Here is a 27,980-nt window from a genome sequence, read left to right as displayed (position 1 = left end):
CCCGTGCCCCTTGAAGTGGAAGTGTGGAGTCCTAACCACTGGACCACCAGGGGGTCCTTGATCTCCATTCCAAAACCAGGAAACTGAGGCTCAGAGAAGGTGAGCCCCTTCCCCAGTGAGTCGGTCAAGGTGGAGCCCCAACTCAGGCCTGCCTTCTGCCAGGCTCTCCAGGGCTCACACTGCCTCCCCTCCCTCCCACCCTCAGCATCCAGGGTCAAGGGCGAAACTGAAGGGGGCCCTGGCCCTCTGAAGCCACCGGGTGTGAGAGAGGGCACGGGGCTGGGCTTGGCCCGCATAAATGATCAGCAGCAACAAGTGAGCCAGTGGCAGGGGAGCGATCAGGACCACAGGAGCTTACGAGCCAAATGCTCCTTCTCAAGCCCTCAGTGCCCCATTTCTATAATTCGCAGCCCCACAGGGTTGCTGAGTAATAAGGTCGCTGGGTGATTAAGAGAACGTCACAGAGGGAGAGCCCCCTGCTTCCCTTCCCAGCTGCGTAAGACTCTTTCTTGAAGCTACTCCCCGCTCCTACCTGGGAGGCGGGGCCCCTGCACGTCACTGAGGGCCTGTGGGATGATGTCACCCCCTGGCAATCCTCCGGAGGTGACCTCAGTGCAGAGTGAGGTGCAGCCCAGGTGTGGCGCCAAGGTGAGCTCACCCCCGAGGCTCTGGAAGGCCTCTCCCGGGCTGAAGTACCAACCCTGGACAAATCGGCCAAAGGACTGGGGAGGGACCGGGAAACTCGCTGGGCTGAGAGCTGGGGGCCAGCCTGGTTACATAAGGCTGGGGCTGGCTGCTCCCAGGCACCTTTCGGAAGGGCCGGGGGCTGCAGATAAACACGGTTCAATCACCTGTCCGCCCGCCCGATGAGGTCAACACAGCTACCTTCCACGTCCCGGGAAAATGTTCCAGGGACCCTGGGCTCCTGCCATGCCTTCCAGTGCCGCGGGCCCGCCCCCAGCACCACTCACAGGCGCCTGCCAAGCCGAGCTAACCGCTACCAGCTGGACTGACTCTGACAGGCCAACTGAGGCTAGAAATCGGCCCACTGTATGTTACACACATACCTGAAGAAAAAGGAGGAGAGAGGAAAGGAAAGGGGAGGGAGAAAAGGAGAAAAAGGGGGCTGGTGGTTCCAGCGACTTCACAGGCGTGTGTGAGGATTGGTGCAAAGCTGCGGGCTGCCCTGGGCCAGGGGTGTGCGTCACTCCTCTGTGTCTCAGGGGCTAGCACAAAGCACAGGCCCTGCCGGGGCAAGACAGCGAGACTGCGCGACAGACCTCCAGGCTCCCGGGGTCCTAGCTCTGCCACCCATGGGCTAGCTGACCTCCTACAGGGGGCTTTCCCTTCTTCACCTGCTGTTTTTCCAGACGGAAGACGGGGACACAACCTCAGAAAATCATACACGCCCAGTGACTGTCCGCTACGCTTACTGTTATTACCATAACGTTTACTGAGTTCTTTTAAAGTCCCAGGAACAGCGGCAGAGTCTACTTCACAGCCTTGCTGTGAGGAATAAACGTGTGTGCAAGATGCTTGGCAGTCCCTGGTACATTCTGTGGTGCTCAGTCGCTCAGTGGGGTCCGACTCTCAGACCCCATGGACTGTAACCCGCCAGGCCCCTCTGCCCATGAAATTTTCCAGACAAAAATACTAGAGTGGGTTGCCATGTCCTACCCGAGCGGATCTTCCCGACCCAGGGATCTAACCCACATCTCCTACTCTGGCGGGTGGATTCTTTACCGCTGACACACCTGGGAAGTCCTGGTATACTGTAAGGCCCGCACAAAAGCTGGCCTTGCTAATCCAAGGAGACGTCCCAGTTCTGGGCACCCAGCTGGTGCCAGACACTATGCTGGGGCCTTTCACACATATTAGCTCGTTTAATACTCACAGCACACCACCGTTTAGTTACTGTTCTGTTTTCACAAGGATGAAACTGGGCTCAGAGGCAGATAAAAGACTGGCCAAGATCACACAGCTGGGAAACCAGACAGGCAGAATCTGAAGCTGGAGCCACTGGTGCCCAGAGCCATGCTCTTTCCACCGCATTCCACTGGATGGGACAGGATGAGTGAAATACCGAGAGGCAGGTGGCTCCCAGGAGGCCTGTGATGCAGGGGCCACCATCTTCCCGATGAACTCCAGATGCCCAGCCCACCTCACCCCACCCCTGGCCCAAGCACCTACCGGGCATGGAGGTGTAAGGGGTCCACTCCCTTTGCGCCCCTCCCTTTGTCATCTACCCTGCACCCCTTGGTGGGCTGCAGCATCTGCTCCCCACCCCCAGCCCCCACCCCAGACAAGGGCTCCCTGAACCGGTAACAGAAAGTGCATGCTCACGACCTCTGTTGGGGTGAGGCACATTCCAGGTGGAGGACGCCAGACAGCATGGGGGTCAGTGAGCAGCGGCCACGTAGGGAGAGAGGAAGAGAGGGATTGGGGAGGTATGGGCAGGGGAGGGTAGGTGGAATGTAACAGGGGGCCTTGAAATTCTAGGCTGAGGCGTGAGTCCGATGACATCTAGGGAAAGCAATTTTATTTGCTTTTAGAAGAGTACTTGAATACTTCGGATTCCTGCCCAAAGTCGCTGACCTCCATGCTTAATCATTTGATTTAATGGAAACTTACACAGCAGTGAGGCTCGTGGTAAGGGCCTGAGGTGGGAGTGGTAAGAGAGGGATGAGGTTATGCAGGCAAGCTTTCTGGGACCGAGTTTGAAATCCTGACAGTTCCAGGGGCAAGTGAGTCCATCTATGACCTACTAGGCGGATGTCCAGAAAGCATCTTTTTCCAGCCACCTAGTCCTGCCCCTCGCCCCTTTCCCCACAGCCACTGCCCTGGGACCCTCAGCCCCTCTGTCCTGGGTCATCATCCAGCCTCCCCTCACCAGGCCTTGGCCTCCAGGGTCACCTCATCCCACACCCATCTTTGCAAGAGGTGATCTTTCCGAGGAACGAACCTGATCCCATCAGTCTGCTCAGAAGCCTTCAGGCTTCCCGCTGCTCCTCCACGTGGTCACCATGGCTCTCTACCCAGCTTGGGCTCCCAATCCAGACGTCAGAGTGGGTAACCTGGGCTCCTAGGGAGCCGTCCAGCCCCTCCTCCTGGCTAAGCTACTGGCCACCCCACTCTGGGCCTGCGTGTGAGGATAATGCCCAATTAATTCAGGGGAATGCCCAAGCTCCAACTTGGTGGGCAAGGGCCTCCTGCCTGTGCAGCCCCCTCCCCCTAGAATGGTGCATCCAAGTCTCTCAGGGAACTATTCCTACCAGAAAACAGGAGTTCCCGTGTCCCTGGGGCTCCAAAATGCTCTGAACAGGAAAGGGCAGGATAGGGGGGCCTGGTACCAAGTCTAGGCTTTGCCCTCAGACAGGCTTAGGCCTGATTCTTGCTCAGACAGCTCACTAACCAACCTCGCTGTGGTTTTAGCCTCCTGGTGCCTCAGTTTCCCCAGCTATAAAGTCAGGCTGATGCCAACAGCAGTACCTGGCACCAGGGGTTCTGGGACCATTAAGAGACGAGCATTGTAAAGTGCTGACGTAGGTGACCAGCACATGGTCACCCACTATAAATCAAAACTGGAAAGTACAATGTGTTGTATTAAGCTATAAATGATCAGTGGAGAGATCCAGTGATCATATTTTCAATTATAAATCTTCATCAAGTTAATAACAGAGAAGAGCCAGAGCCTGGGCAGTCAAAGACCGGAATGTACTGTGGCAATGTCCTCTGAGGATGGGGTGCCATTCCCCTGCGAACACGGAGCCTCTGCGCACCCTGCAGGGCCACTTTCCCATGGATAATTAACGGCCGGGTCAAAGTCCAACCACGCAGACAAACAGGTCTCCCTCTCACCCGCCTGGGTCAGAATAGCCTATTATGTCACTGAGAACCACAGGCCAGTGCTGAAGCGATGTTGATCCACCAGCAGTGACCTCATCTCCTCGGGTTACAATTTCAGGGTGGGGAGTGGGGAGGCCGATCCACGGTGGTCACCAGACTGCCAGGGAGGGCCAGCCATCCCGAAAAGGAAAGCAACTGTGACCCACAGTCCTTCCTGGACCAGCAGCGCTTCCTGGGGGCCAGGGGTGATCAGAGAAGCTTCTGAGAGAGGAAGGACCCCGAGGCACAACTCCTACTCCTCTGGAATGTTCCGTGGAGTCCTCGCCCTTAAGGACGCCCTCTGGGCAGCTCCTGCTCCTTGGTCACGAGGCCGCAGAGAGAAAGGAGGCATCAAGGTCACTGCATCATCGTGGACGGAGCCTCTGGCCCCACAGGCCTCTCCTCTCACCCCCCTGCCCTCCCTCTCTCCCCACGGGGAAGTGCTCATCAGCCCAGAGCCGGACACAAGGCAAGCACCGAGTGAACGGCCCCTGTGTTTGGATTCTGCCCCTCACCCCTCAAGTTTCTTCGTCTCCAGGCAGGTGGTGGGGCCAGAGTGTCCAGAATGCCCCCAGGAGCCAAGAAGAGGACGTCCTGCAAAGGGGAACGGGCCAGAGCGGCGGGGACACACCGTGCTCCTGGGGAAGGCGTGGGCCCCGCCCTGGTAAGCGGGCGAGCTGGCTGGCTTGCACACGGCCGCAGGCTCCTCCTGCCGCGGTCACCGGCTCTGACGTCCAAACGCACCTGCTGGGTGGTCCCTCGGCGCCCTGCCTCACTATGGGTGAAGCCGAGGATCAGCTGAAGGAACTGCCCCTCAGGACTTTGGCAAAAGGCGAGGGAGGCCCCTTCTTAACTCAGGAAAGGACAAAGAAATGAACACTCACAAGAGCACTCGTTACACACACTGCTTTTTTCTGTTACACAGGGAAGAAATATGAAATGAATAAAGGTCTGAAGTGATACGGATCTACTGATATTAAAGTATATAAGGCTCTATGTTAAGGTCCTTGTAGGTAAATAATCTTGTTAAAATCTCACAGAACACCACATACCTTCCTTATCTCCCATCCTGCTTTTTCTTCAAAGCCCTACCACTGCCTGACACATTCCATTTTTTTTGCCTGCTGACCGTCTGTGTCAGTGCGTGCATCTTTGGCTCCTCTTGAGCGTGCAGCACAGGAGTGAGTCAGGCAGATCTGACCCCAGACTTCCGGGGTCAGGACCAAGGGTGATCCGCACGAACCTACGGCAGTGCACAGCGGCCACTGGCTCCACGTTCTGCTCTCCCTGTGTGCTCACTTTGCTCTATCCACCCCAGCTCTCTATACATACACTGGGTAACTCCTGCCTCGGGGCCTTTGCACTTGCCAGCGTCCCTGCCTGGAATACGTAAAGCCTTGCACCTGGCACCTGGGACGTGGTCAGGGCTCCCTCCTCATAGCTGCCACGTGGGGACCCCTTCTCACCTCATCTAGAACATGAGTAGTCTGCACAGCAGCCCCCCTCCCAGGGAGTGGGGTGTGCCTGGGAGAGACCACCAGGTGCCTGGCACACAGTAGGTCCTTAGTAACGCCAGCAGGTCTCAATTTCTGGCTGCTCTCCCTGCTTCTACCTCCAAATCACGATGCGATGACCCGTGAAATATCCAGTGGCCCAAATGTGCGTACTTGACTAGGAGAGAGTCCATTCTGGGGGGGAACAAAGTCCTCTGTCTGACCCTTGCCTGGTCAAGGGGTTGTGTCTTAGGAAGCAGACGAGCCTCCTCAGACCTGGAAGGGTGCCTCGATTCTGGTGTACCCTCCCTTGTTTGGCCAGCAACACTGGGACCCAGAGAGGGGTGGCACCTTGTCCAAGGTCACAGAGCAGGTAGTAACTGAGCAGAGGCCTGACCCTGGATCTCCCAAGGCCTTGTCCAGTGTTCTTTCTACTGCTTCATGTGGGCTTTGGTATCATCAGGGCTACAAACAGGATCAAAGGAACAAGGAAGACAAAGTCTCCCACGTCAGAGGAGGACAGAAAGTTATTTTCAGAAGCGAATTGTGGCGGCTGGGTGGGGGAGAGGCAGGACCGTGGGCAGGGCCCCCCGCCTCTCAGAGCCTCAGTTTCCTCCTCTGTAAAGAGGGGACAACTGCGTCCCAGGGCCGTCTGAAGATGAAAGGCGGGGTGGCTGCACAGCTACGCTTCCCGTTTCCTATTGTCTTGTGGCTGACGGAGAGGCACAGGAAACCAAGAAATTCCATGAGTGAAAAAGAGAATTCCAGTGTTGGACAGGGGAGTGGGTGGCCACAGCCCAGCCCCGTGATGACTTTCAGGGTTGTAAACATGGAAATGAAGAGGTCTGGAAGACAGAGGTGAAAGCAGGAAGCTTCTGGGTCTAATTCATCTTGGAGGGGCATCTGATGAGGCCATGACTGAATAATTCCAGTGGCATTCAATGTTACACAGGCCCCAGAGGATTTACTGGGTTATCTAGACAACAGATGATTCTAGGAATCCGGGATGCATTCACAAAGCGTCAATCACTGCCAGGAAGCCCACGCGGACTCCGCACCCAGTGTGGGCTCAGGACAGGGGAGGGGACGCGGTGGAGGGGCTGCCCTCTGATGTCAGAACCTCGCCTCCACTTGGGTAGAAAGCTGCCCTCTTTTTTTCCTCTGAATTCTTCCAGCTCTAACATCAAATGACCCTGTGATGACTCAGAGGGAAAAAAGCCCACTGGCCAAACACAGAGACGGCAAACATGAGCAAATGATTTCTGCTCCTCTGCGGACCCAGGAGGCGCCATCCGGACCCCAGAAGGCAACCAAAATTTTCTCTTCGGCTTCAACAAAGTGACATTAGTTTTCGCTCTAGCTTTAAAACCCTTTAGGAAACAGAGGAGGAAGTGATGCCACAGGCTTTGAAACTGGGAGGCAGAAGGTTCGGAGGTTTATCTCCTCTGTCAAGCCCCTCCCTCTTCTTGTCTGGGGTCCCCGGAACCTCTGGAATGGCCCACCCCGGGGGGGATATAACTTACATTTCTGTCGTTATGAATCCAGTGAGCTCCGAGAGGAAGAGGAAGAGGATGAAGAGGCAGCAGCAGACAGAGACTGAAAGAAACGACACAGACGCCCAGTTAAGGGGTGGTGGGCACTGACAGGAGGAGGCCGGCCCCCGCCCTCAGACGGACCCCCCCAAAGCCCCTTCCGCCTCTTGGCCTGCACGTGAAGCAGCCCCACTCCCACAAAGGGAGACCACCTCCGGCTGACCTGACCTGCCCATGTGGACAGAGCCCCAGGTTTGGTCAGATCCTTCAAGGCAGCGGCCCGGGACCCTTCCAGCGCCAGTGACTGATTTCACGGAAGACAATTTTTCCATGGAGGGGGATGGGTGGGAGTGGAGAGACGGGCCAGGCAGTCATGTGAGAGGTGGGGGGCGGCGGACGACGCCTCCTTCCTCACCCGCCGCTTCCTTCCTGCTGTGCAGCCTGGTTTCCTACGGGCCAAGGACCAGTGCCAGTCCTCGGAGGGGCCAGCCCAGCTTCTCCCCACAAGAACATTTTAACACAGACATCAGTCACAAAATGACATCTGCCTCAATGGCCCACAGATGTGTTCTGTTTTGCTCAGTGGGTATATATGTTAACACTTGGAGGGACTTCCCTGGTGGTTCAGTGGTGAAGAATCCACCCTCCAATGCAGGGGCGCAGGTTCGATAGCTGGTCCAGGATCTAAGACCCCACATGATGTGGGGAAACCAAGCCCACACACTGTAACAGGAGAAAGCCTGTGCACCCCAATGAAGACCCAGCACTGCCAAAATGAACACAAAACAAGAGAAAACCCTGGAATCGACATCGACCAATGTGCAGATGCCACATTACAGCCCAGATTTCTGGCTGCTCCAGAACAATCGAGCCCTGCTTCCACGAGGGGGTGGCCTGAGCTCACCAGTTTGCCTCAGGCCTCAGCATTCCCTCCTGCCACCCAGATTCCAAGGCTGAGGCAGGGTGTTCACTGCCATCTCTCCCCGCCTGCTGTGGACTCATCAACGTGCCCGAGTCCCCATGTGAGGTGAGAACCGAGGACACCCAGAACCGCGCTTCCAGAGAAGGCTCTCTCTGTGGACTCATCAACGTGCTGTGGACTCATCAACGTGCCCGCCCGAGTCCCCATCAGAGGTGAGAACTGAGGACACCCAGAACCGCGCTTCCAGAGAAGGCTCTCTCTGTGGACTCATCAACGTGCTGTGGACTCATCAACGTGCCCGAGTCCCCATCAGAGGTGAGAACCGAGGACACCCAGAACCGCGCTTCCAGAGAAGGCTCTCTCTGTGGACTCATCAATGTGCTGTGGACTCATCAACGTGCCCGAGTCCCCATCAGAGGTGAGAACCGAGGACACCCAGAACCGCGCTTCCAGAGAAGGCTCTCCGTGGGAGGGACTGACGGTCCTACAAGTCTAAACACAGAGAGTGGAACGGAGCTCCAGGGTCATCCCACGTCACTCATATTTGTCTTGCCCGCCTGGCCCCTGGCGAGGCTGGGATTTGTGACCCTGGAGTCATTTCTTGGGGCAGGGCATAACAAGCACCCCTGGGGCTGGCCCTCAATTCTTCTCCAGCCCCATCTCCCGACAGCACCCGCAACATCTAACTATCCAGCCACCCCAGGCCATGTTCTGGTCCCTAAATGCGAGGATCCTCTGTCTGGAAGGCACCTCCCCGTCTTCACGCCTCCTCCTTCGTCACCATCTCTGCCTGGTGAACCCCTACTCATCCTCCCAGGTTGAGGCCCAACTCAAATGCCCCTTCTGGTGGGAAGCTCCTCCAGGCCTTAGAGGTGGAACCGGTCCCTCTTTCTTCTGTGCTACCAGCCTCCATATGAACACCTTCCACATGTTATTGATTATCTGCAGCCCTGCCTTTCACTAGCTGGATAACCCGGAAGGCAAAAACTCCACAACCCCAGCGTCTGGCCTGGGACTGGGTACGTAGAAGATGATAATAGGCTTTGTGGAAGACAGGAAGCCAGGCCCCAAAATACAGAACACGGGCTCAGCGTGCCTCATCCGGGTATATCATAGAGGCGTGTCCCTGCTAACTCACATGCTGTGTGTCTCTGGGTAAGCTAATTAACCTCTCTCTGCTTGTTTCTTCATCTGCAAAATGGCACCAATAGTAACACCTGCCTTACAGGACTGCTTGAGAGTTTCCACGACACAGACTCTGGGCTTGAAACGGTGCCTGACAGGTAATAACGGTGCAAGCATTAGCTCATTTTAGGATTGTCATCAGGGAGACCCTGGTGGGTTCGCTGCTTTCAGGAAGCAGCAAATGGGTTGACCCTCAGTTTCCCACGAAGAAAAAAGTTCTCAGTCAGTCCCACCTACATTCAGCTGCATTCTCGACAGCCAGCACCGGGGGGACTAGGCCATCCTGACGGATGCTGAAGCCAGGTGTTCAGCAGCAGGAGCAGTGTTATTACTGCATCACCTGTTCATGGTAAAATGAACAGGCAAAGATGTGTTCGGAGGGAAGAAGGCGGAGAACAAGTGTCTGAGGGGCACCTAACACATGCCCTGTTGTGGGAACGTTCATAGATACAGATCACGTCACGCTGCCATGTGGCAGAGGGCACAAGCCCTCGTGGAGGGTGCAGAAATGAAAGCTCATAGAAGGGAAGGGTCTGACCCCAGAACACACTGGGCGGGGGACTGAAACCTGACCGTTCTGCAGCCAATGCCCTAAGAAAAGGAACCTGAGATCTCAGAGCCCAAGAGAAGGATGGCACAGGGACACCCCAGAGTCCCCACCAAACCTCCAAACCCACACCCAGATAGGGGGCATGCTGGAGGGACTCCCCCATTCTTCCAAACTGTGAGAAAAGCTGTATGAGCAGAGTTTAAGGGTTTTACTCTAAATGATAAGAAAAATCATCAATCTGTATAAAAAGGCATACCATGCAAGTCTCCTTCTCACTCCCGACCCAGAGCCCCCTGCCCAGAGGTATTGCCCCTACAGTCTTGTGTCCTGCCACGAGCATAGGAGTTTTTCCTCTAAGCAAAGAGAACAGTGTCCACATGCTTTGCTCATGCAGCAACCTATGTCCAGGCAGGAGTCACATCAGTTTATACAGAGTGGCCATGTGGTTTGTTCTCATGGCATAGAAATTAATGTCAAATGTCTTCTCCAGCTGCTGAACAAATCCACTGCAGAAGACTGGCTGGCAATCCAAATTTCCCAGACTCACAGCCTTCCCCTTCTTACCTGCAAATAAGCCACTGCAGCTATGATGCCTCCTGATTAAAAACAAAAACAAAAAAACAGCCAGCTGGGCAAAGCACCCTTTACCTGCATCTCACACCTTTTCTGACTCACATTTCAGTCATTTTCACCTCTCCCATCCCACCTTCAAGTCCCAGAAGACAATTGGTTGCTATAAGGATGAACAGGCAGAGACTTAGGAGGTGATTTTGAAGGTCAATGCCAACTGAGAGGAATCCAAATTTTCTAGCTGCCTCCCTTGCCCCAAGCCTGCAGATGGCCCAGGCATGGACCCAGCAGTGGGGTGAGCGCAGCGTTTGTTCAGCGGAGTCGCAGCGTCCAGCAGCCCAGGCTGCGGGTCCACTGTTCCTACACTGTTTCCAGACTGGGGGCCAGACAACAGCTCAGCACCACTGGGGCCTCAGGGCTTAGCAGAGCACCTGGCTCAGAGAAGGCAGGAAATAAACATCTGAGTCAAGTGAGTGAATCAATGAGAAACGTGAAGACAGGTAGGAAGCATTTCCACCAAAAAAGCCTTCTGATACTGAAGCGTTTTTCAGTCCATGTTTGGGCAAGATGCTCAGGCACGTTGACTCCAGACTTCTTCTGAAATTGACTTGGGCACGGGACAGTAGGAATGTGACCCCACGTTCGCTCCTGGGAGGCCGGTGGAACCAGCAAAGGGGGCCCTGGACCCAAGACCCCAGACGCTGGCAAGTCGGGGGGTTTGTCCAAGGCCACACGGCCGCCTCAGTGCAGGAGGCAAAATTCAAACCTCGACCTCTGAGTCTCCAACACCCTTGCTGCTTCCTTCGGTTATTAATAGCACTAAGGGTGACGTCAGGAAATGGCATGTTTCTGTGCCTGCCCTCCTGCTCAGCCATGCGCTCTTCAAGGACAATGACCGAAGCCCATTCATCAGCGTGGTCCCAGGACTTGGCACGGGGCCCGGCCTCAGACCTGGTGGATAAATATTTGTTCACTAAATGGTCGGTAAGGGCTGGCTTCCCATGCTTACGCCTTTCCTTTTGTGCAAGGGAACTTGCCCTCTTGCACACTGTGCTCAAGCCTGCAAAGCAGACCATGTCCCCGGAGGGTCATTTGGCAGTACCTTCTACATTTTACAATGCACATGTCCTATGACCCAGTAATTCCTCTTCTAGGAAGGTTATCTTACAGAAATAACCATACAAGGATACAAAAACATATGGACAAGGCTGTCTGTAATAGCAATAAGCTGGGATCAGAACGCCCAGCCTCAGGAGGCTGGTTACATAAACTGTGGGGCGGCTGGACGATGGAACACAACACAGCTGGAAAGAGGCACGTGGTGGCCATCTACATGCTGGTCTGAAAGGTGTGCAAGACATCAGCTGGAAAAGGGCAGGGAGCGATGGTGTGCCTGGCACGCTCCGCCTGGAGAGAGCAGGTAAAATGATGACGCAGGTATTGCAAAGCCTGAATATGTTTTTTTTTTAATTCTAGGACACAGACCTGATTGTTAAACATATTTGACAAGGGAGAGGACTGCAGAGCCTGCAAAGAAATGGTCTGGGCTCTTGGATGGTTGTAGGAAGAAGACAGGAAACCTCATTGGAATTTTGTGACCAAGGTTCACAAATTCATTGAATGGACAGATGAACAAGCCCCTTTCTTCATGTCCCCCAAATACCTTTTCCTTGGGGATCAAGGCACGAAGTGCCACAGCTCCTGCAGTCGCTGATCCTCATGGGCCGTGGGCTCCAGGAGGACAGTAATGAGAAGAGGCGTGTGGTCCAAGCTTGGAGGGTTTGGCATGTATCCTATGCTTGACAGGTGTGATCACATTTAATCCCCAGATCAGAAAACTGAGGCTCAGAGAGGTGCACCGACTTTCCGAAGGTCACCCAGCTGCTAAACGAGAGAATGAACCCAGCTCTGCCAGACCTGAAGCCTGCTGCCAGGCTGCTCTGTCCTCTTCTCCAGGCATGTGGAGGTCCAGGCTCCAGAAGGCACCTGGAGCTTGGATGACTGAAGCTGGAGGAGGGAGAGCTTGGCAGGGCTGGCTGGGCTGCAGGGAGTCCCCAGCGTCATCCCCGACCTGACAGCAGCCTGCTCTGGGAGGCAGCAGTGGCCTCTTGTCCGACTGCCCTGCTCCAGGGCCCCGCTCAGGGGGCTGGCCACGGGGAGGGTCCCTCTCCCACATGAAGTGCTGGAGAGGCGAGGGTGGGTACAGGGAGGCCCACCTCTTGCAAGCTGTGAAACTTCAGACAAGTCGCGTCGCTTCTCTGAGTCCATTTTCTCATTGGGAAAATGTGGGTAGAGCATTCCTGCTTGCAAGCTGCTTTTGGTTTGTTTTTATTTAAAATAAACTTTATCGCGGAATAATAATAGAACACAAAAATAGCACAGACAGTTCCCATACACTCTTCACTCAGCTTCCTCTTTGTTAACACCTTATATAACGCTGGTATATTGGTCAAATTGAAGAAATTAACACTACAACTGCTGACTAAGCTACAGATTTATTAGATCGCTAATTTCCCCTCTGGTGCCCATTTTCTGTTCCAGGACCTGGCCTGGGATCCCATTTTGCCATTCGTCATTGTGTCCTTAGTCTCAAATCTGTGACGGTTCCTCAAGTCTCTTCTTGGTTTTCAAGACCTTGCCACTTTTGAAGGATGCTGGCCAGGTGTCCTGCAGAGGGTCCCCAGGCTGGGTTGGCGGGGGGGTCTGCTGCTTTCCCATGACTGCACCGGGCTGTGCTTTGGGGGGAAGATCCCACGGAGGTGAGGTGCTCCTCCCATCACACCCCACGGTGGGGGCCGGATGGATGACATCCACGTGACCTCTCTCTCACTGGCTGATGCTAACCTTCGTCACTCAGTCACGGGGCCACCTCTGGATGTCTCCACCATAGTCACTGTTTCCTTTCCATTCTGTCCTCTTTAATAGCGAGTCACTAGCCCACACTCCAGGAGAGGAGAGTTGATTTGTACCTCCTGGAAGTGGGTATATTAATATATATCATTTAGAATTCCTCTATAAGGAAGATCCATCCTTTCTCCCCCATTTATTTAGATCACTCCAGACTCACGGACCTTTTTCTTAATTCTTTGGCAATAAGCCAATAGTGCTGTTATTTTTGTTTCACTTATTTATGGCTATGCTGGGTCTTCACTGTTGCACACAGGCTTTCTCTTGTTACAGGGAGTGGTGGCTATTCTCTAGTTGCAGTGCAAAGGCTCCTCAATGCGGTGCCTTCTCTTTAGCTTTGGCTCGCGGGCTCCGTAGTTGAGGTGCATGGGCTTGGTTGCTCCGCAGCGTGCGGAATTATCCCAGACCAGGCATCGAGCCCGTGTCCCCTGCACTGGCAGGCAGATTCTTAATCCCTGGATCAGCAGGGAAGTCCATACAATTATTTACTGTGTTACTCAAACTGCCGCAGCTTGGGCTTTGCCCTCTTTCGGGTTGGCTCCTGGGGCCTGGTGACATGCCCCCACCCTTTTTTTCCCTCTGTGCACTTTTTTTGTTTTTCAGCACAAGGAGTCCAGGTTTATTTTGTACACTTCTTGCCCCAGCCCTGCTCTCAGCCATTTCTCCCAGGAGCCTGGATCCTTTTAGTGAAGACTGGCAGTCAGAAACCCAAATCTGTGAGAGATGGTTACTTTTTTAAAGGGATAGAAACATCCTTACACCAAAAACTCACATAGTCTGAAAGGTGTGGAGAGAAAAGTCGTCCTCCAACCCCCAGGCCCCATTTCCCCTCCCAGGGGCAGCTACCCTTGATGATTTCTGGTGTCTCCTTCCAGAAACAGGTGATGCTATGCTGTGTGGGGTTACAGCAAGGCCACGGCTGGGCTGAAGGACTGACTAGACACAGGGCCCAGCAGGATGCCCGTCCTTTCCTCCCTCCGCCTGTCTCCCCGTCTCCCGCCCTGGCCCAGTGTTTCTGCAGGGGGGTGGATGGGCACAGGTATGGAGGGTGGCGTGAGGGCACGCGGGGGGCTACTCACTGATGGCGCCAGTGTACGTTGGCTGTGTGAGGTCCTTGGGCACCTTCCTGTAGATGTCAAACCTGCGGAGAGCAGAGGGGACGGGGTGAGGTGGGCGCAGGGCACAGATGCCAGGCAGTGGGGGGAACAGTGCTGGCTGGGGCCCCCCCAGGTCAGCAGCGGCCATCCTTCCCAGAGCCAGCTCCTCCAAGAGGCCTGAAGGACCCCCCGGGGCCCCACACCTGCCTAGTCACAACTTATCAGCCCGAGGCAGATGCCCGGGACCCCTCAGATGCCTATGGCTCCTGGCTGGTCTTGCCCCCATCAGAGTGTGTCCTCCACCAGGGCTGGGACTCCTTAGGTGTCATCCCAGCTGCACCCCCAGCCTCTCGCCTGGGCCTGGGGCACAGCACGTCCTCAGCAAGCGTCGGGGGAGTGAACTGAGCTCGAGTGCTGACGCCAAGGGAACAGGGGAATGCAGTCTTTCCTGAGTTCTCTGACGCTGCCTTCTCGCCTGGCGTCAGCTCCCCGCCCCCTCTTCCCCTTCCTGCCTCCACCTTCTCCTGTTCCCACTCCCCTCTTTCCGGGCTCCTGTGGGGTCCTTGTGGTGGAGTCTCCTGAACTCAAAGGCAGGAGGTTAACAGAAAATCCTGTCCGGGCCGACATCAGCTCGTGACAGCGCTGGCTCCCGCAACTGTGGGTTTCTGCCCAGAGGCAAAGCACATGCCTTTCTTTCATAGGGATCCCACCAGAGCAGACAGGAGCTGGGGGGTGGTGAAACTGGGGACTCTAGAGTCAGGCAGACATGGCCAGTTGTTTTTAAGAGTTCAGGCCCTAGAATCAGAGGTGTCCTGGTTTCAAATCTTGCCTGGTCTTCTTCCTTGCTGTGTGACGTCAAGCAAATGATGTCAGCTCTCTTAGCCTCAGTTTCCTTTTCTGTAAAAATGGGGCTGCTACCACGAGACCCTGCTCAGCTACCGAGAGGAATAAGGAAAAGAAATGTCTGCGGAGGTGCTGACATGCAGCACTCCCAGGGAACACACTTCGGGCACTTAGTTTCCCCGCTTCTGCGCGCAGAGGCTGGCTGCTCCATCCCCCAGGGCTGATGGGCTCGGGTGGTTTCTCTCGGGTGATTGGGAAACAAGCTTAGTGCCCTGCCAATCCCACTGCAATGACTTAGAAATCTTGCTTAAGGCCGCATCCTTGACTCCTGGGCACTCACTCTAATTACACGTGAAAGGTGCTTGGTTTCCCAAGACCTAGAGGGAGAAAAAACTCCTGTGGGCCGCAGAGCTGAAAGGTATCACTTTCTCTCCTACCTGCTCAGCCACCAGTCACTGGTGCTTAGGCCCCAGAGGGCACAAAAGTGGGGCTGCTATGGTCAGGAGGGAGGGGAGCCTCACGTGACTCAACTATCACCTCCCTCATTCTGAAAATGCTGCCCCTTTTACTTTGGGAGGCAGGTTAGAGGGGAGAGAGCATGTACTGGGGAGTGAGCCTGCCTGTGCTCGAAGGTGACCCTAGGACTGTGTGACCTTGGGTGCCTCACAGAACCTCTCTGTGCCTCAGTTTCCTTGTCTGCAAAATGGGGACAATAGTAACCATCTCACAGCATAGGGATTAGGACCAAATGACTTGGTGCATAATATGAAGCATTTAGAGCATGCCTGGAATCTAAAAGTGCTCTATGAGTATTTGCTATGACTATGAATGCTTCTTTGACACACACGTACGAATACCTACTGTGCACTACCCCTCCTTCACCTACTAGGGACATGGAGATAGAACGGGCCCTTGGCTCTGCGCACCTACAGTTAAGCAGCAGAGACAAAGGAGGACACAGAAGGAGAACACAGTGGTGCTTCATCACAGGGTGGAGGAGCCTACAGAGGGCACCCAGGGCGACCTTGAAGCTTCCTGCAAGAAGTGACGTGTGAACACAGCAGGAGGATGGGAGAAAAGGGCAGGTGCCGGTCCAGGCAGTGATCACAGCGAGAGCAGAGGCTGAGGAGAGGACAGGCTCTAGTATGCTGGAGAGGCAGGAGGGCCCTAGAAGCCAGCTTCCTGGTCCAGTTAATGCCAGGGCACAGTCAGAAACAGGCCTCATGGTTTAAATAATATATGAGGCACCATTTCAAAACTGGAAGTTTTGGAGAAGGAAATGGCAACCCACTCCAGTATTCTTGCCTGGAAAAGTCCACGGACAGAGGAGCCTGCTGGGCTGCAGTCCATGGGGCTACATGACTGAGCATGAGGGTGGAGGGAGATGGGTTGGTTGCAATAAACTGGTAGAACTAAAAAAAAAAAAAAAAAACTGGGAGTTTTATGGGAAGTCGGAGGCCAGAGTGAGGAGGTGGAGGTTGTCTAGAGCAGATTGTCAGAACCAGAGAGGGGTGAGAGAGAGAGATGGGAGATCGTTACATGTGGGGGAGCTGATCAAGTTTATACATACAATAAGGACAACGGGGGCCAGGCGCCTCACTGTTGGAGAAGGGACATAACATCTGGAGAAAAACATAGAATAAACCTTGCAGTGTCACAGTAGAAATGAAGGTATTGCTGTGAATTCATGGTTTTCAGCATACACAGAGAGATATTCATGTGTAAATACACACCACATATATATTTTTTCCTAGCTCATTCTGTAGAGAGGGTACAGGAACAGTGACAAGTGACAGCCAGATAGCAATGAGCACATCAAGCCCTCAAATCTTGGTTTCTAAATATCACTCTTTACCAAAAGGAATCAGCTCCTTGGAGAAATGGCTGATTTGGATAGGGAAAATGCAAGATGAACTTGGGAGTACCTTCTTATGTCAGAAAGCAAGAAAGAATGATGAGATGCAATAAAAGGACAAGAAGCCAGCTTAGGCAAAAACCACTACAATATTGTAAAGTAATTAGCCTCCAATTAAAATAAATATATTAAAAAAAAAAAAAAGAAGCCAGCTTAAAGGGGCTCCCACTGGCCAAAGAAGGGGCAATGTTAGTAGTAAAATGCTATGAGCCCCAAATCTACATAGATGTAAAGAAATAAGTAAATCAAAAGTCTGATGAGGAACAAGATACTTACATACCTTCTAAGTACCTCCCCCACAAAATCTCTATTAATCATCAAGGGGAAAAGAGTAACCTGACAAGAGGAGATACTCAACAGACCATCATCTTAATCAAGTGACCAAAATGAGTGTCATCAGCAAGGAGACACGTCATGTGCCTCCTGATATGACGTACTGGGGAGGGCACCCCATTCCACCCGTGGGGAACTTGCTCAAAATGCACAACTCAGATGAATTACAAGAAGACAAATCCAAACTCAGGGTCACGATGCAAAACGACTGGTCAGCAGCATCTGTCTAAAGTATCAAGGACGTGGAGGCAAGTGAAGACTGAGGAGCCGTCAGAGGCGGAGACCAAAGAGACATGACAGCTAAATCCCACGGAATGCCCTGGGTCAGAAAAAGGACGTCAGCGGGACAACTGATGGCACTTGAATAGGAACTGTAGATTAGTTAACAGGACGGTGGAGTGTGCTTTCCTGGTTTCGAAAATGGTTTGGTTATATAAGATGTTAACATTTAAGGAAGCTTGGGTAAAGGGCATATGGGAAGTCCTGGTATTATTTTTGCAAGTCTGCAATTATTTCAAAATGAAAAGCTAAAAAAAATTTAATGAAAAAGACATTTAAAGCTTAAGGGGGAGATTCCATGTAGAACTCCCACTCAGTCTGCTTTCTTCATGTATGGTTGGTCATGCTGGCTTAAACAAAGGTTGGACAAGTGTGCCGGGTGTCAGGTAGAGTCCAGCTTTGTTGGGGGAGGGAGGGGAGACAAAGGCTGAGTGAGCAAAGGTCTAAGAGGAGGGGTGAGACTTGGATCAAACTGCAGGAGGCAGTGGCAGTCAAAGGGCGGAGGCGCTTCAGAGACAGTGAATGACACAAACCGAGATCACGGGCTTCTCATGCTGGCGGGTTCCCACGTATACTTGTATTTAATCCTCAATAACTCTAAGATACTGATATCTCATTTTTTCAGGAAGAAAACTGAGGCTCAGCTAAAAGCAGCTTGCTTAATTAAAGGCAGCAAGTTAAGTTAATGATTAGCAGAGCTGGAATTCAAACCCAAGTCTAGGTTCACAGGCCACTGTCCTTCCACTGCCTGTGCTTGTGGGACTCAGTTTACAGCTCATTTATTGGTCAACTTAAACTCTCAAGTTTTCACCTATTTGCTTTTCTCAAGATGCTGTCCCAGAGCAGGTGGCAATCTCCTGGAAGACAGGGAACAGTTCAAAATACATTCATTTGTTCAACTAAGTACCTAGGGCTTCCCGGGTAGCTCAGCTGGTAAAGAATCTGCCTGCAATGCAGGAGACCCCGATTTGATTCCTGGGTCGGGAAGATCCACTGGAGAAGGGATAGGCTACCCACTCCAGTATTCTTGGACTTCGCTGGTACCTCAGCTGGTAAAGAATCCAGCTGCAATGCGAGAGACCTGGGTTCAATCCCTGGGTTGGGAAGATCCCCTGGAAAAGAGAACAGCTACCCACTCCAGTATTCTGGCCTGGAGAATTCCATGGACTGTATAGGCCATGGAGCTGCAGAGTCAGACACAAACTGAGTGAATGTCACTCGATCTAGAACAGCAGCGCTCTAGTTGGTAGAAAATGAAAGTGGTCAAAGTCGATGTGGCCCCTGCCCTGGTGAAACTGTCGGTCTAGCAGTGCTACTGGCTCCCTGAGAAGGGTCAACTAAACAGAATGTTCTTTGATAACGATTCCATTCCCACGCCACAAATCCCAGGCTGGGCAGTGGTGGCAGGGTAAAGAGACAGCTGAAAAAGACCCTGGGTTCAGAGCTGACCACAAGCCAAGTGAGTCAGCAGTGAATGCCACTAAGAAAATGGGCCACTGGGAGGCTGGTGAGAACCCAGGCATGTGACAGATCAGGAAGTGAGCTGTCCTCTCTGGCTCACACTAGTCAGTCCCCCTCTGGGGCAATGCGGTGATGTGATTAGCTGTGGCCACCCACTGTTATGAGAATGTAGAGTAAAGAGTAAAGAAAAAGGGGCAGAGGGGAAGAGATGCTTAGTGCCCACCTCGTGTGGGCTGGGCTCGTGCTGGGCCCTGGACTGGCATGTTCTCATCTAACTCCCTCAGCCCACTTGTGAGCTGGGGATTGTTAGCCCATTTTACAGATGAGAGTCACAGGCCGCTGATTTGGCCAAGCTCTCACGTCTATAAAGTGTCACGCCACGGATCTGAATCCAGGCCTAATTTACATTGTTGCTGCTTTTCTCAATGATGTGGGGATAACTAGGACCATTTGGGTAGAAAATATTTCTTAGGAAGAAAGATTAAAGAACTAGAATTGCTTAATCTTAAATGGAGAAAGCCCAAGGATGGATTCTTGATGTTTATCAAAAAAAACAACAAAAAAAAAATGCTCTTTCCCCACTCTCCCCCAACTCCAGGAAAAAACCAGGGCCTCTTGCTGCTCAGCTCTGCCCAGTGCAGGCCCTTGGGGAATAACCTGAATGAATGAGTCAATGGATGAGTCTACACAAAGATAAGGTACACTGGCTGGCCCTCCAAATAAGATTAAGATGAAATGGATGGTGGGGATACATCCTCAGGGGTTCCTTGGACTGTATTTGGAAAATTTCACTTACAAATCAGGCAAAATGGGCTTAAATGAAAGCAAGAAAATAATCAACTGGACTTAAGAACGAGTAAGCTTAGGTGCCAGGAGAATGGGAGCAGTGCCTGGAGCCAGGTAGACTAGATCTGTCACCTGCTGGGACAGGACCCGAACACAGGAACCCTATGGCTTCATCACACTCCGCTGTGGGGTCTAGAGGGTGTGCTGAGATCATTGTGTCCAACCCATTCATTTTACAGGAGAGAAAGCAGAAGCTCCAAGAAGGAGTGACTTGCCCAATTTAAAGTATAATTAAACTCAAGAGTATTTAAAACAAAAAGAAGCTAATAAAAAGCTTGTGAAATCCTTGTTATCTCATGCTCTTGAAATGTCATATGCTAGTGACTTTCAACCAGTCAATTTTGGGTGCACTTTTGGCCCCCCAGGGGACATTTAGCAATGTCTGGAGATATTTTTGGTTGTCACCCTGGGGAGTGGGTGGTACCCAGCGGGGAGAACTCAGGATTGCTAATGCATCCTACAGCCCTACAACGCACAGGGGGCCCCCTACAGCAAAGGATGTGCATGCCTAAGCGCTAAGTCGCTTCAGTCGTGTCTGACTCTTTGCGACCCCATGGACTGGAGCCCACCAGGCTCCTCTGCATGAGATTCTCCAGGCAAGAATACTGGAGTGGGTTGCCATGCCCTCCTCCAGGGGATCTTCTCGACCCAGGGATCAAACCTATGTCTCTTATGTCTCCTGCAATGGCAGGTGGGTTATTTACCCCTAGCACACCTGGGAAGCCCACAACAAAGGATACAGTCCCCCAGTGTCCATGGTGCTGAAGCTGAGAAACCCTTTTGTAGGCAGAGCAACAGGCAGTGGGAAGCTCATTTCCCACTGGGCCTGGGTTCTCTCCACAGAGACGCCTCCGGTTGCCTCTGCTCCCGCTGGGTGTCATGGCCATGGCCTTGATCACCTCCATGGAGACCAGGAATCTGGACTAAGTAGTCTTTCCCTGTCCTTTTTTACCCCATGTCTGGGAAAGCACACTTGGAGAGAACTGGACAAAGGAAACCACAGGGAAAAAATAAAGTCCACCTAGATTTGTGACTTCTTATAAACGTGCAGTAAGAGTAAGTGGAGAAGACTCTTAAGGATCCTGTGGATGCCAAGAAGATCAAACCAGTCCATCCTAAAGGAAATCAATCCTGATTCACTGGAAGGACTGTTGCTGAAGCTGAAGCTCCAATCCTTTGGCCACCTGATGCAAAGAGCCAACTCACTGGAAAGGACCCTGGTGCTGGGAAAGATTGCGGGCAGGAGGAGAAGGGGACGACAGAGGATGAGATGGTTAGATAGCATCACCGACTCAATGGACATGAATTTAAGCAAACTCCAGGAGACAGTGGGGGACGGAGGAGCCTGGCGTGCCACAGCCCATGGGGTTACAAAGAGTTGGACACGACTTAGCAACTGAACAACAATGAAGTGAATCAAAAAGACAAAAACAAAAGTTGTTGGATCCACGCCTCCAACTTCATTACACTTTAGGATCAAACAAATTCTTTGGAATAAAACACACATCAACATCAGAACTAGAAGTCGATGAGGATATAGGGTTTACTTAACAGGAAATTCACTGTGCAGGCCACCTCCAGCCTACAGAGTGAGGGACGGCTGTATAACCTCACCCAAAATAAACAGGCATCAGTCTTCTCCTGCTCCCAAGCAAGGAAACAGCCACTGGAAATCTCTGACTAATGGATTTCTTCTGTAATTTCTTTTCATAGCAGAATGCCTCAGCTCTTGCTATTTTAACTTTTGCTGCTTGGGACCTGACTTCTCCCCTGTTCCTGAAGACGAATCTCAGAGTGCCCTGTGGTTCGCCATGTGTGGGCGGTCACCAGGCAGGCGCTCGTGATGTCACTGTTTCCATGGCCTAATGAAATTAGATGCCACTTAGGAGCAAGTCATTGGAAGCGGTGGGTCACTAGTCCCAAAAATAGGCAGCAAGGCTTTTAGTGGGTTCTTTGGCTGCTCACCCTTGCCCACCAGCTCATCAGAGCCCTCAGTGAGGCTCAGGGAGCTGGGTGAAAACTGCTTATTGGTTCACTTAGTCATCTCCTCCACCTTACTGAGAACCACTGGCATGTGCGTGCCCCATGTGTGTGCTGAAGGGCATACAGAGGTACGTGGACACAGCAGAGCTGAGCATGGTGGGAGAGAACTGTGCGAGCATTGGTTCTAATGACATCTAGAATCATTCTCACCACTCTGACTGCCAGTCCGCAGATCCTGTCCTTGACATTCAAACTATATACCACTCTGAGCTCACACACCACACCTCCCTCTGGCAAAAGGAAGGGGAAAAAGTCTGCCTCTCCAGCCCCACTGGAGGAGCTTAGCGGGGAATAACAATAGCAAGAGCCGTCACACCGACGCTGCCACCGTCCCCGTTGTGACGATCGCTGTGCACCTGGCCTTGGCTTGTGCCTGCATTAGCTCACGTCCTTTGTACAGCCCTGGTCAGTGGACACCAGCATTCTCCCCGTTCTCCTGGCCCCAGATTCCGGGCCAGGATTCAAACTGCTGCAGCCTGGCTCCAGGACCTCTGCTCTGTCCACTGCAACCCATGCCTGGCTGCAACAGGCTGGGAACAGGAGGGGTAGAGGCCTGTGTGTGCGGGATGGCTGGGTGATGATGCTCTGTGTATGCAGTACTAAAACACACACAGATCCACAGCCCGCCCACTGTGGCTCTCTCCCTCAATCTCAGTGCCCACGTGGAGGTTACCTATCTGCAGGGTGGCGTCCTAGCGCCAACTGCCTCCAGCTGTGATGTCTCCTGTCTCAGAATATCCTCTCTGACCACCAGGCCCTAGCCAAAGAGAAAGAGGGATAAATCTGACAGCTGAGCTTCCAGAAGGCACCTCTCAAGGCGCCAACACCCCCCCAACCCATCTTCCTTGGGCTCTGAGGGCATATACATTCTTGGCACAGCTCCGAGGTGGCTGCAGGGTCTTCTGCTCCTGCTGAGCTGGGACAGTCAGATTTGTTCTTGAATCTCCCGTGGGTCATGCAGGGCTTGGCCCATTAATGGCATTCAGTAAATGCCAGGTGAAAATATAAAATTACATAGGCACAGGTTCACTGTTACACCGTCTGTCACAGCAAACAACTGGAGACTGTTCAAATGTCCATCCAGTGGGACCAGTTCATAAACTACAAACCATCCATAAGGTGGAGGCTGGTGATAAAAGTAAACCGACATCCTTGCTTATTATCTTTAAAAAGAAACAATAGAAGCTGTAACCAAAAGCTAACAAAAAATGGTTGCTTCTATTATTCTTAGGAGATGCATAAAATATATTAAATATTTGGGATAAATATGACAAAAGAAGTGCAAGACCCACATACTGAATGAACACAATGAAATACTGCTGAGAAAATTAAAGATGTAAATAAATAGCGTAATATACTGTGTTAAAGGGTCAGAAGACTCAATATTGTTAAGACGGCATTTCTCCCCAAATTGATATGGAATCAACTCAATTCCAAGAAAAAAATTCCAGCAGGCATTTTTGTAGAATTTGGCAAATTGATTCTAAGATTCATACAGAAATCACCGGACTTACAAGAGGCAAAACAACGATGAAAAAGAACAAAGTTGACTCTGACTTCAAGACTTACTATAAACGTTACAAAGAAAACATGGGAGAAAATCTTAGCACTCTTAGGTTAGGCGAAGACTTTAGATAAGACGCCAAAAGCATGATCTATAAAAGAAAAAAATGTAAATAAGGCCTCATCAAGATGAAAAACCTCCACGCTTCAAAAGGCATTATTAAAAGAATGAAAAGATAAGCTCATAGGAAAAATATGTGTGAATCACATATCTGTGAAAGGATTTATATTCCAAATAAAGAACTCAAAACGCAGGAATAAGAAAACAAACAACCCATTAAAACTATGGGCAAAAATTTGAACATTTAAAGAGGCATTTCACCAGAGATTCACTGATGGTGAATAACCAAACGAAACGATGCTACTATCAGAGTTACCGGGGAAATATCAATTAAAACCACAGAGACACCAGCCTATACCTATCAGAATGGCTGAAACTGTAAAGACTGGTCACACCAAGTGTTGGTGAGGACACGGAGCAACTGGAACTCTCTGACACTGCCGGTGAAATGCACAGTACAACCATTAGGGAGTAGAGTTTGGCAGTTTCTGAAAATGTTAAATACATACTTACCATATGATCTAGCCATCCCACTCCTAAATGCCTGGGTAAATTCCAGGCATTTACCCAAGAGAAACGGAAGTATATTCCCAAAGACACGTATATGAATATTCATAGAAGCTTAATTTGTAATAGTCACAAACTGGAAACAACCCAAATATCTATCAACAGGCAAATGGATAGATGGCACATCCATACAATGGGATATTATCAGCAGCAAAAAGCAATAACATTGACAGAAGCAACAATATGGATGATTCTCAATGAAACCAATTGTGGTATGAGTCCATCTCACGGGTGTATGCATATATTAATTTGCTCAAACTGTACACTTTACGTAAGTGAAGTTTATTGTATGTCAATTATACCTCAGTAAAACTATTAATAGAAAAAATTTTTTCATGATAGCCATGACTGAAACACATCAAATACAGTAAGCAATCTATGAGTTCATAAAAATACTTCAAAAAACAAAGAAACAAAAAGCCTCTTTAGATGCCTTTGAAGACACAAGTCATTATTCTGAAAATTGGTAAATAATGGCAAAGCATGTATTCTGGGTTTTTTTTTTGTTTGGTATACACAATGTATTTCTAGGAAACCAAATAGCTGATGAGGACAAAGTCCTATTTTATAGAATAAATTCAAAGAATAATGTGGAAGAACTAATAGAATTGGAAAAACCATCACTGTGCATCCTCTGATGAGATGTTGGATTTAGGGATTTATTACCTAAATTTCATAACAGACAGATCAGCTACCATCACCTGAACCCAATGACCGATCTTAGTATTTAAAAAAAAAAAGAAAACCCATTATTCTGTACCTCTCTCTCAGTGCGATGCTGTACATTCTCAATGGCTCGCCTAGAATAACCTCACATTTCACCTTCCATCTGATCCTTATCCTGTAGCAGCCTGCCCCCCGCACCCACTCTCTCTTCCTGCCGTAGCTAAGATCACCCAAGAGTCACGACGGGCCAGATGCCACTGGCTCCGCTCAGTGCTGCCTCTGCACCAATCCAGCTGACTGCCCTTGCCCTCTCCGATCACGCCCTTCTCTTGGCAGCCTGAAGCACCATGGCATCCTCACTTCAGCATCTTCTCTGTCTGTTCCTTTTCCTTCTCCTGCCCGATATCCAGGTATACCCCCAGCATCTGTGTTCAGGCCCCCTCTCTTTTAATTCCCACCCTCAACTTATGACTTAATTTACTGTGCCAAGCTCAAGAGAGACAGGAGAAACTCAACAAGACAGAAGGGGCCCCATCCTTGTGGCACTCACATGGTAACGCCCAAGGAGCTTCCCCGTTCCCAGAGGCATCACACCTGCCTCTTACACTCGACGTGGAACAAAACAGAACAGAAATCAGCAGCTCCTCACACAAAACCTGCTCTTATGATCTGAAAACAGGTAGGAGGAACTTCCCTTAGGGGTCATGGAGCCCAAACACGCACATCTGCAGACATTCACAATGAAACACGCGAAGGACGCGTTTCAAGATGTCTAACATCTTGTGTCATACATAAGGATCCCTGATTCTTTCCAAAGAATCAGAAAAGAACACAGCCTGTGTATTCCGGGTTCCCAAACGTCTGAGAAGTGGTAAGCTGTGCTGTTCTGGGCCACCACGATGAGCAATAAAGTCAAGTCAACTGACGAGGAAGACAACCATCCAGGAATTCTCAGAGTATTTTAGATGGTCTATCAGCAAAAAGACGGAGGCCTCACTGTGCTAGGCAATGCCCTTACCTGTCTCCTGGATCCAGGCTCATCGGGGGAGGATAACACTCACACACAGCAAGGAGGGGGCACCGGTCTTATAATTTATGTTTAGCAGCATTAGCTCTAAATCCTAACACAGTAGTGTTGTGTTCCTTGAACAGTCAGGCAAGTGGGCTTTCATCTCAGACCCTTTGCCCTTGAGTTCTTGTATCTGGGATGTTTTTCCCTCAGATCTTTCCCTGTCTTGCTCCTTCACTTCTTCTAGGTCTATATTCAAATGTCACCTCCTCAAAGACCTGTCCCGACGACCAAATAAAACACAGCACTCCGCACACTCCTTACTCTGCTGCCTGTTTCTTCACCACACTTGCAATCACCACCTTGTGTTATGTGTATCTGCTCACTGCTCCACTCCATCACTAACAGGAGCCTGCCTGCCACTATATGCCCAGGGCCCAGAGAAGCACCCAGCACACGGTAGGTCTACAGAAGTGCTTTGCAATGGATGAAGGAGGCAGTGTTTCTCAGTCTGGTCCATGGAACTGCCTCAGAACCCGCTAGGAGGCTGGTTAAATGTGCAGATTCCAGGGCTCTGCTGCAGAATGGACTAAACCAGCACAGGGGTGGGGAGGGCAAGGAGTCGCATGGCCAAAAAAACTGCAGTTTAAGAGACATTTGGTGTGCAAGGACTGCTAACGTCTAAGTCGTATGTTTATTTCCAACTTCAAATGTATTTCCTAAGACATTCTGCTTGTACCCATCTGAATTACCACGGGTCAACAGAGGGACAGGCAAAGGGACTGGCATTTCCCGGTCCTACCCTGTGGGCCAAGCACTACTTGAGACCCTTGACCCACTTTATCCCACTGAACCCCTCCCCCCTCACCCACAAGGTACCATCAACCAATGTAGAAACTGACACTCAGAGAGGCTTAGCCACTGGCTGAAGCTCACACAGCCAGCAGGAAGCAGGGTCAGTGTTGGAGGCTGTACACTGACCCTCTGTGGCCTCCCCATAGCTCCATACTAGCTGCTGGGGGCCTTGGCCATCTGGGCACAGCCTGGCGCCGACAGCAGGCTGGGGGCACTTGGTGAGCGAGGGAAGGAGGAAGGGTGCCGAGGAGCTACAGACTGCAGGGAGGTGCCACTGAGGCCCCAGCAGAGCACAGCAGGACAGGGGTCCCTCACCCCCCTGACCTCCCCCGCCCAGCAACAGCCCGAGGAGCTCACGCTCCCCCAGCAACAGGAAAGGCCTGATGTCGGGCCCGAGGCCATCAGGCAGCCAGGGCTTGGCTGGGAGTCAGCTTCCCATGTGTCCAGGCCATGGAACGAGGGCCAGGGCTGGGGGAAACAGCTACGGCCCCCAACGTGTTTCCAGATCACTGGAAACAGGACGCAGCCGGCGGCTCCACACCAGGACACGACAACATCCCGAGCGCAGACGCTATAAATGGAAATGTATTCTTAGAGGGGCAGGACCTGAGCGGAGTTTTTTAGAAGTGACCCATCATCGGATAAAAATACAGACGGCCTTTAAATGCTGAGCAGCAGGAGCTATTCGGGGATTAGATTCTCATGGCCATGGCTCCCCGCCAGGGCACGGCCTTCTACAGAGATTTAAAAGGAAGAAAACATTGGCATTGGGGTTTTTAAGTTTAGGAGTGAACTGGGGGGAAAGACAACTGTGCCAAGACACCTGTGGAAGGGGCCCCCTTCAAGGGACCCCAAATGCCCTTTGACCTCCACCTGCTCGGGGGATTCAGAATCACTCAGCCATGAGACCTCCTTTTGGACAACAGTTCAGCTACTGGGGAAGTGAAAGCTGAGTTCTGGCTGGTCCTGGGGTAGAAGCCTAGGACAGGATTAAGGTTTGAAGAGATTCGCAGGCAAGGAAGTATCACAGAGAAAAAGCTGGTGTCATGGGAGGGGAAAGAGCATGCACTGAGCACCTCCCATGAGCCAGTCTCTTAGCTCACATCTCCCCAACGCAGCCTCAAAACCATTCAATGTCTCAAAATGAGGTTCGCCCCCACTTTCACAGGAAAAGGAACTGAGGCTCAGAAAAGACTGGGTCGAGAGGCTGAGTTTTGGGCTGGGTCCCTGAGTGCAAGAAGATGAGCGGACACGAGGCCAGGGCAGTGGGGAGAGAGAAGCCCCGGACAGAGTGACAGCTCTGGCCAAGGGTCACGGCTCTGGATGCCCGAGGTCACGCACTCAGCAAGTGGCAAGGCCGAGGTCTGTGTCTCCGTCTGTCCAAACATGAAGTTACGG

General features: G+C 51.7%; 1 protein-coding gene across 2 annotated transcripts in view; it reads right to left on the bottom strand.

Moving 5' to 3' along the window:
• The window catches only part of ERGIC1 (endoplasmic reticulum-golgi intermediate compartment 1), a 114,224-nt gene that overhangs the window by 45,557 nt on the left and 40,687 nt on the right, over window positions 1–27,980 (bottom strand). For both annotated transcript variants that reach the window (XM_061393223.1, XM_061393222.1), the window contains exons 2-3: window positions 14,124–14,185; window positions 6,902–6,974 (exon numbers count right to left, since the gene is read on the bottom strand). In XM_061393223.1, coding sequence (XP_061249207.1) covers window positions 6,902–6,974; window positions 14,124–14,185 — 135 coding nt within the window. The remainder of the gene's footprint in view (window positions 1–6,901; window positions 6,975–14,123; window positions 14,186–27,980) is intronic.

The sequence above is a fragment of the Bos javanicus genome, chromosome 20 (assembly GCF_032452875.1).
Source record: "Bos javanicus breed banteng chromosome 20, ARS-OSU_banteng_1.0, whole genome shotgun sequence".
NCBI lineage: Eukaryota > Metazoa > Chordata > Mammalia > Artiodactyla > Bovidae > Bos > Bos javanicus.
This window is presented reverse-complemented; position numbering and strand designations above follow the sequence as displayed.